General features: G+C 42.4%; 1 protein-coding gene across 1 annotated transcript; it reads left to right on the top strand.

Annotated features, from left to right (window-relative positions):
• The first annotated feature begins 241 nt into the window (after positions 1–241).
• LOC139476936 (putative per-hexamer repeat protein 5) lies at positions 242–1,692 on the top strand. Its single transcript, XM_071259495.1, has 2 exons — positions 242–959; positions 1,217–1,692. Exons 1-2 carry the CDS (start codon positions 242–244, stop codon positions 1,690–1,692), a joined length of 1,194 nt encoding a protein of 397 aa, XP_071115596.1.
• Positions 1,693–8,406: the final 6,714 nt, after the last annotated feature.

The following is an 8,406-nucleotide window of genomic DNA, read 5'->3' as shown; positions in this document are numbered from 1 at the left end:
ATGTACGAACAATTTGTCATGGTTACCCAAGATGGCGCTGAAACTGCACGTGCATTCCGGTCACTGCATGCATAAAATACCATGAGAAGAACATTCGTCACACATTCGAAGTACACGTGGGGCCGTGTCAATTCAAGTACAGAGTAAATCTTTGAGGAGTTAAACTGTGAAAAGCAACTTTGTTGAGAGTCAAACCTCGTAAACGTTATTCATGAACCGCCTCCATGGTTCAGTTGTAGGTATGAACCGCCTCAGAGGTTCAGTTGTAGGTATGAACTGCCTCCGTGGTTCAGTTGTAGGTATGAACTGCCTCCATGGTTCAGTTGTAGGTGTGAACCGCCTCCGAGGTTCAGTTGTAAGTATGAACCGCCTCCGAGGTTCAGTTGTAGGTATGAACTGCCTCCGAGGTTCAGTTGTAGGTATGAACCGCCTCCGAGGTTTAATTGTAGGTATGAACCGCCTCCGAGGTTCAGTTGTAGGTATAAACCGCCTCCGTGGTTCAGTTGTAGGTGTGCACTGCCTCCAAGGTTCAGTTGTAGGTGTTAACCGCCTCCTGGGTTCAGTTATAGGTATGAACCGCCTCCATGGTTCAGTTGTAGGTATGAACCGCCTCCGTGGTTCAGTTGTAGGTTTGAACCGCCTCAGAGGTTCAGTTGTAGGTATGAACCGCCTCCGTGGTTCAGTTGTAGGTATGAACCGCCTCCGAGGTTCAGTTGTAGGTTTGAACCGCCTCAGAGGTTCAGTTGTAGGTATGAACCGCCTCCATGGTTCAGTTGTAGGTTTGAACCGCCTCAGAGGTTCAGTTGTAGGTATGAACCGCCTCCGTGGTTCAGTTGTAGGTGTGAACCGCCTCCGTGGTTCAGTTGTAGGTATGAACCGCCTCCGTGGTTCAGTTGTAGGTATGAACCGCCTCCGTGGTTCAGTTGTGGGTATGAACCGCCTACGTGGTTCAGTTGTAGGTATGAACTGCCTCTGTGGTTCAGTTGTAGGTGTGAACCGCCTCCATGGTTCAGTTGTAGGTGTGAGTGAGTGAGTGAGTGAGTGAGTAAGGTTTTACGCCGCTTTTAGCAATATTCCAGCAAAATCACGGCGGGGGACACCAGACATGGGCTTCACACATTGTTCCCATGTCGGGAATTGAACCCGGATCTTCTGCGTGACGAGCGAACGCTTTACCGTAGTTCAGTTGTAGGTATGAACTGCCTCCGTGGTTCAGTTGTAGGTGTGAACCGCCTCCGAGGTGTGAACCGCCACCGTGGTTCAGTTGTAGGTGTGAACTGCCTCCGAGGTTCAGTTGTAGGTATGAACTGCCTCCGAGGTTCAGTTGTAGGTGTGAACCGCCTCCGTGGTTCAGTTGTAGGTGTGAACCGCCTCCGAGGTGTGAACCGCCACCGTGGTTCAGTTGTAGGTGTGAACTGCCTCCGAGGTTCAGTTGTAGGTGTGAACTGCCTCCGAGATTCAGATGTAGGTGTGAACCGCCTCCGTGGTTTAGTTGTAGGTGTGAACCGCCTCCGAGGTGTGAACCGCCACCGTGGTTCAGTTGTAGGTGTGAACTGCCTCCGAGGTTCAGTTGTAGGTGTGAACTGCCTCCGAGATTCAGATGTAGGTATGAACCGCTCACTCACTCACTCCTTTGAGTGGAAGACTCATGCCCCAGAGCACAAAGTTGTCATGAGAATCGGGGATGCTTAATCTGTCAACAATTCTTAAATAGCAAAACACACCAGTACATGGACAGACTGATATACCTGTGTAGGGATCAAGAAATACTAGTATTGGTCTTTGAGTTATACACTCGACACAAATCCTACCTTCGTTTGAGCCTAAGTCAAGGTTGTTGTCACGGAAACCTGGAAATGTACACATATAAAAAATTCCTGAATAGCAAAATGCTGGTATACGTGTAGGTTTGATCAGGACATACTGAAGTGACTTTGTGTGATTCTCCAAATCCAACTCTAGCAAACAAACTGTAGTGAACATATATTTCTTAAAAACATTGTGTTGTGAGCTAACAACGGGCCAGAGTGTTGAAAGGCACTTAATAAACATCCCAGTTGTGTAGCAGATCCAGTTGATGTACGTGACTATCCCATTGGGGCACAACATTCTGTGGGTCTGATATGAATCATATAAACTCGGATTATCAGCAAGACAATGAACAAAAAGTTTCCCATCAGAAAGCATATTTTCATAATGATCAGCTCTTGGGTTTCACCGAAGTGGTAAATGTCACACACTGCCATACCACACCACACTGTCATACCACACTGTCACACCACAATGTCATACCACACTGTCACACCACACCACACTGTCACACTACAACACACTGTCACACCACACCACACTGTCACACCACAACACACTGTCACACCACACCACACTGTCACACCACAACACACTGTCACACCACAACACACTGTCACACCACAACACACTGTCACACAACAACACACTGTCACACCACACCACACTGTCACACCACACCACACTGTCACACCACAACACACTGTCACACCACAACACACTGTCACACCACAACACACTGTCACACCACAATGTCATACCACACTGTCACACCACACCACACTGTCACACCACAATGTCACACCACACTGTCACACCACACTGTCATACCACACTGCCATACCACAATGTCACACCACAATGTCACACCACACTGTCATACCACAATGTCATACCACAATGTCATACCACACTGTCATACCACACTGTCATACCACACTGTCACACCACACTGCCATACCACAATGTCACACCACAATGTCATACCACAATGTCATACCACAATGTCACACCACACTGTCACACCACACTGTCATACCACACTGTCACACCACACTGCCATACCACAATGTCACACCACACTGTCATACCACAATGTCACACCACAATGTCATACCACAATGTCATACCACACTGTCATACCACACTGTCATACCACACTGTCACACCACACTGCCATACCACAATGTCATACCACAATGTCACACCACAATGTCAGACCACAATGTCATACCACAATGTCACACCACACTGTCACACCACACTGTCATACCACACTGTCATACCACACTGTCATACCACAATGTCACACCACAATGTCATACCACAATGTCATACCACAATGTCATACCACACTGTCATACCACACTGTCACACCACACTGCCATACCACAATGTCACACCACAATGTCATACCACAATGTCATACCACAATGTCACACCACAATGTCATACCACAATGTCACACCACACTGCCATACCACACTGCCATACCACAATGTCATAGCACAATGTCATACCAAACTGTCATACCACAATGTCATACCACAATGTCACACCACAATGTCATACCACAATGTCACACCACAATGTCATACCACAATGTCATACCACACTGTCACACCACACTGTCATACCACACTGTCATACCACAATGTCATACAAAACTGTCATACCACAATGTCATACCACACCACACTGTCACACCACATTGTCATACCACAATGTCATACCACACTGTCACACCACACTGCCATACCACACTGTCACACCACAATGTCATACCACACTGTCACACCACACTGCCATACCACACCACACTGTCACACCACACTGCCATACCACACTGTCACACCACACTGTCATACCACACTGTCATACCACAATGTCATACAAAACTGTCATACCACAATGTCATACCACACCACACTGTCACACCACATTGTCATACCACAATGTCATACCACACTGTCACACCACACTGCCATACCACACTGTCACACCACAATGTCATACCACACTGTCACACCACACTGCCATACCACACCACACTGTCACACCACACTGTCACACCACACTGCCATACCACAATGTCACACCACAATGTCATACCACACCAGACTGTCACACCACACTGCCATACCACACCACACTGTCACACCACACTGTCACACCACACTGTCATACCCCAATGTCATACAAAACTGTCATACCACAATGTCATACCACACTGTCACACCACAATGTCATACCACACTGTCATACCACAATGTCATACAAAACTGTCATACCACAATGTCATACCACACTGTCACACCACAATGTCATACCACACTGTCACACCACACTGCCACACCACACTGTCATACCACACTGTCATAGCACAATGTCATACCAAACTGTCATACCACAATGTCATACCACACTGTCATACTCGGAAACTGGCTTCCAAGGGAGATATCACTTGGGTGTGATACTTGTTACAGGAAGCAGATATATTGCTTTTATCATCTAAACTGGCTTCCACGGGAGATATTACTTGGGTGTGATACTTGTTACAGGAAGCAGATATATTGCTTTTATCATCTAAACTGGCTTCCATGGGAGATATCACTTGGGTGTGATACTTGTTACAGGAAGCAGATATATTGCTTTTATCATCTAAACTGGCTTCCACGAGAGATATCACTTGGGTGTGATACTTGTTACAGGAAGCAGACATTTGCTTTTATCATCTAAACTGGCTTCCACGGGAGATATTACTTGGGTGTGATACTTGTTACAGGAAGCAGATATATTGCTTTTATCATCTAAACTGGCTTCCATGGGAGATATAACTTGGGTGTAATACTTGTTACAGGAAGCAGATATATTGCTTTTATCATCTAAACTGGCTTCCATGGGAGATATAACTTGGGTGTAATACTTGTTACAGGAAGCAGATATATTGCTTTTATCATCTAAACTGGCTTCCATGGGAGATATAACTTGGGTGTAATACTTGTTACAGGAAGCAGATATATTGCTTTTATCATCTAAACTGGCTTCCACGGGAGATATTACTTGGGTGTGATACTTGTTACAGGAAGCAGATATATTGCTTTTATCATCTAAACTGGCTTCCATGGGAGATATCACTTGGGTGTGATACTTGTTACAGGAAGCAGATATATTGCTTTTATCATCTAAACTGGCTTCCACGAGAGATATCACTTGGGTGTGATACTTGTTACAGGAAGCAGACATTTGCTTTTATCATCTAAACTGGCTTCCACGGGAGATATTACTTGGGTGTGATACTTGTTACAGGAAGCAGATATATTGCTTTTATCATCTAAACTGGCTTCCATGGGAGATATAACTTGGGTGTAATACTTGTTACAGGAAGCAGATATATTGCTTTTATCATCTAAACTGGCTTCCATGGGAGATATCACTTGGGTGTAATACTTGTTACAGGAAGCAGATATATTGCTTTTATCATCTAAACTGGCTTCCATGGGAGATATCACTTGGGTGTAATACTTGTTACAGGAAGCAGATATATTGCTTTAATCATCTAAACTGGCTTCCATGGGAGATATCACTTGGGTGTAATACTTGTTACAGGAAGCAGATATATTGCTTTTATCATCTAAACTGGCTTCCATGGGAGATATCACTTGGGTGTAATACTTGTTACAGGAAGCAGATATATTGCTTTAATCATCTAAACTGGCTTCCACGGGAGATATCACTTGGGTGTAATACTTGTTACAGGAAGCAGATATATTGCTTTTATCATCTAAACTGGCTTCCATGGGAGATATCACTTGGGTGTAATAATTGTTACAGGAAGATATTATATTGCTTTTATCATATAAACTGGCTTCCTGGCTTCCACGGGAGATATCACTTGGGTGTAATACTTGTTACAGGAAGCAGATATATTGCTTTAATCATCTAAACTGGCTTCCATGGGAGATATCACTTGGGTGTAATACTTGTTACAGGAAGCAGATATATTGCTTTAATCATCTAAACTGGCTTCCATGGGAGATATCACTTGGGTGTAATACTTGTTACAGGAAGCAGATATATTGCTTTTATCATCTAAACTGGCTTCCACGGGAGATATCACTTGGGTGTGTTACTTGTTACAGGAAGCAGATATATTGCTTTTATCATCTAAACTGGCTTCCATGGGAGATATAACTTGGGTGTAATACTTGTTACAGGAAGCAGATATATTGCTTTTATCATCTAAACTGGCTTCCATGGGAGATATCACTTGGGTGAGATACTTGTTACAGGAAGCAGATATATTGCTTTTATCATCTAAACTGGCTTCCATGGGAGATATCACTTGGGTGTGATAATTGTTACAGGAAGCAGATATATTGCTTTTATCATCCAAACTGGCTTCCATGGGAGATATCACTTGGGTGTGATACTTGTTACAGGAAGCAGATATATTGCTTTTATCATATAATCTGGCTTCCACGAGAGATATCACTTGGGTGTGATACTTGTTACAGGAAGCAGATATATTGCTTTTATCATCTAAACTGGCTTCCATGGGAGATATCACTTGGGTGAGATATTTAAGTTGCATTACAATGCTTTGCAGGCCATTGTGATGACATCACAATCAAATGACATCATTAACCTCTCTGCCACTGGCGCGGTTAGCTGAATGTTTTACACAGGCTATTACTGATTACAAACTAAAAATGTTGGAAGAATGAATTTGGATGATAAATAGAATCTTACCCTCAAGTCTTGTGATATCAAATATATCAATGCTCATCACTAAATGTATAAAAAATTGAAGCTTCTATCAATAAACGTTGATATATTTCATATCGAAAGTGATAAGGGTGTGATGGATCCCCTCTTGGCTTGTAGTGATACATAGCACTTAATATCTTGCTCATCAACAGAGTTGAGTGAGTGAGTGAGTGAGTGAGTATGGTTTTACACTGCCTTTAGCAATATTCCTGCAATATCATGGCGGGGGACACCAGAAATGGGCTTCACACATTGTATCAACAGACTTGAATAAAAGAGCATGTAAAAAAGGAAATGTGTTATTCAGCAGTATCATACATTGAAATAAGACAATTGCTAAAATACATTATTACACGAAAAAACAGCTTATATGCATATTCACTATTTTTGTCAATTTTAAAAATTTATGTCCAAGGCATTTTCAATTTGTGCAGCAACACTGAATTTAATTATGGGAAGAAACGATAAGTGGGAGCTGCACCCTTCATTGTTTATTCTGGCTGCAGTGTTTTTTGTATATAACTCCCACTCATCGTTTATTTCTTGTACGAGATATCAACATTATGTACAGCCTCTTTAAGGATGATGATAAAATATACAAGCTTTTAAAACGTTTTTTCAATAACGTTGACTCTGTCTATAGAATCAGACTTCGGCAATGTCGGACAAGTACATTTCATGCACAGGTGGGAATTTCCCGCATGTTATCACAATCCTCACGTTAATTACCAGTACCTTTTCTACCAGTACTGATTGTCATATCTCTCCCGCTTTTGGATGAAATTGTTCATCCATCGCATTTATCTGCGTTGCCCAGCAACATCTATGGGGAACATCTCACTAGACACTCCCCTCTCGAAAATAACGTCAACAATATAAGACGTCATAAAGTAGTAAGCGCATGTTCGAATCTCCAGAAATGACGTCATGATAGAACAATATTTTATTTTGAAATAAACCTGCTTTGTTCTTTATTGTTCTTGGCGATTTATTGCATAGCTATCTTATATTTTGGCATAAGGTTACATAAGCTCATTGTGTTGGCATGATCATTGGATGAAGTTCCATTCAATTATTTGCAACAGTGGCCTGATGGGATGTCACATTCGCAAACCATGAAAGCAATGGAACAGTTGGAACGAACCAATCTCATTAAAATCAGATCCTAGTTTTCGTTACCGCTAAACAAAGATCTGAGGACACCCCATTACGGGTCACATCAGAACGACCTTACGTGAAGTTGGACCAACCAACTGAATGACTAACAAGAAGTCGACATTAGCCAATCAAAAGGCAGCTTTCTCGTGCTTTATGGCACTAATTTCAAATTGGCGACTACGCTTCAAAACATATTGATAATTTCTCAATTAAAAATTTGAAACCTGAACAAAAGAACATTCTGGAATGGCTAATAGATGGTCTAGATTGTATTGATTCAGTCGTTAAGCCCGTACCTATCGTTTGGAATACCCCGTGTTAAAGTTTTCGAGGTTGCATGATTAGGATGCTCTGATTGGTCGGATGAAAGGTCGTTCTGACGTGACCCCTAAAGGGATATCCTCAGATCTTTGTTTAGCGGTAGCGAGAACTAAGATCTGATTTAATGAGATTGGGAACGAACTTGCCAATAAGCATGAAGCAAAACTTTAATGCTCAGTGAAATTAATTGAAAAAAATATGGATGTTTTTCAAGCTTATTCTCAAGAGTATATTGCCACAATTGCTAAGATCATTTGCTTACCACAATGTGTTATTCTGAAATATTTATAGAGTAAAGTCATCATTTGAAAGCACCTCCTTTTCAATGTGCTTTCAAAATAAATAGTC

Source organism: Haliotis cracherodii, unplaced genomic scaffold (assembly GCF_022045235.1).
Source record: "Haliotis cracherodii isolate W230 unplaced genomic scaffold, xgHalCrac1.p SCAF_30, whole genome shotgun sequence".
NCBI lineage: Eukaryota > Metazoa > Mollusca > Gastropoda > Lepetellida > Haliotidae > Haliotis > Haliotis cracherodii.
Note: the sequence above shows the minus strand (reverse complement) of the source record. Positions and strands in the feature narration are given on the sequence as shown.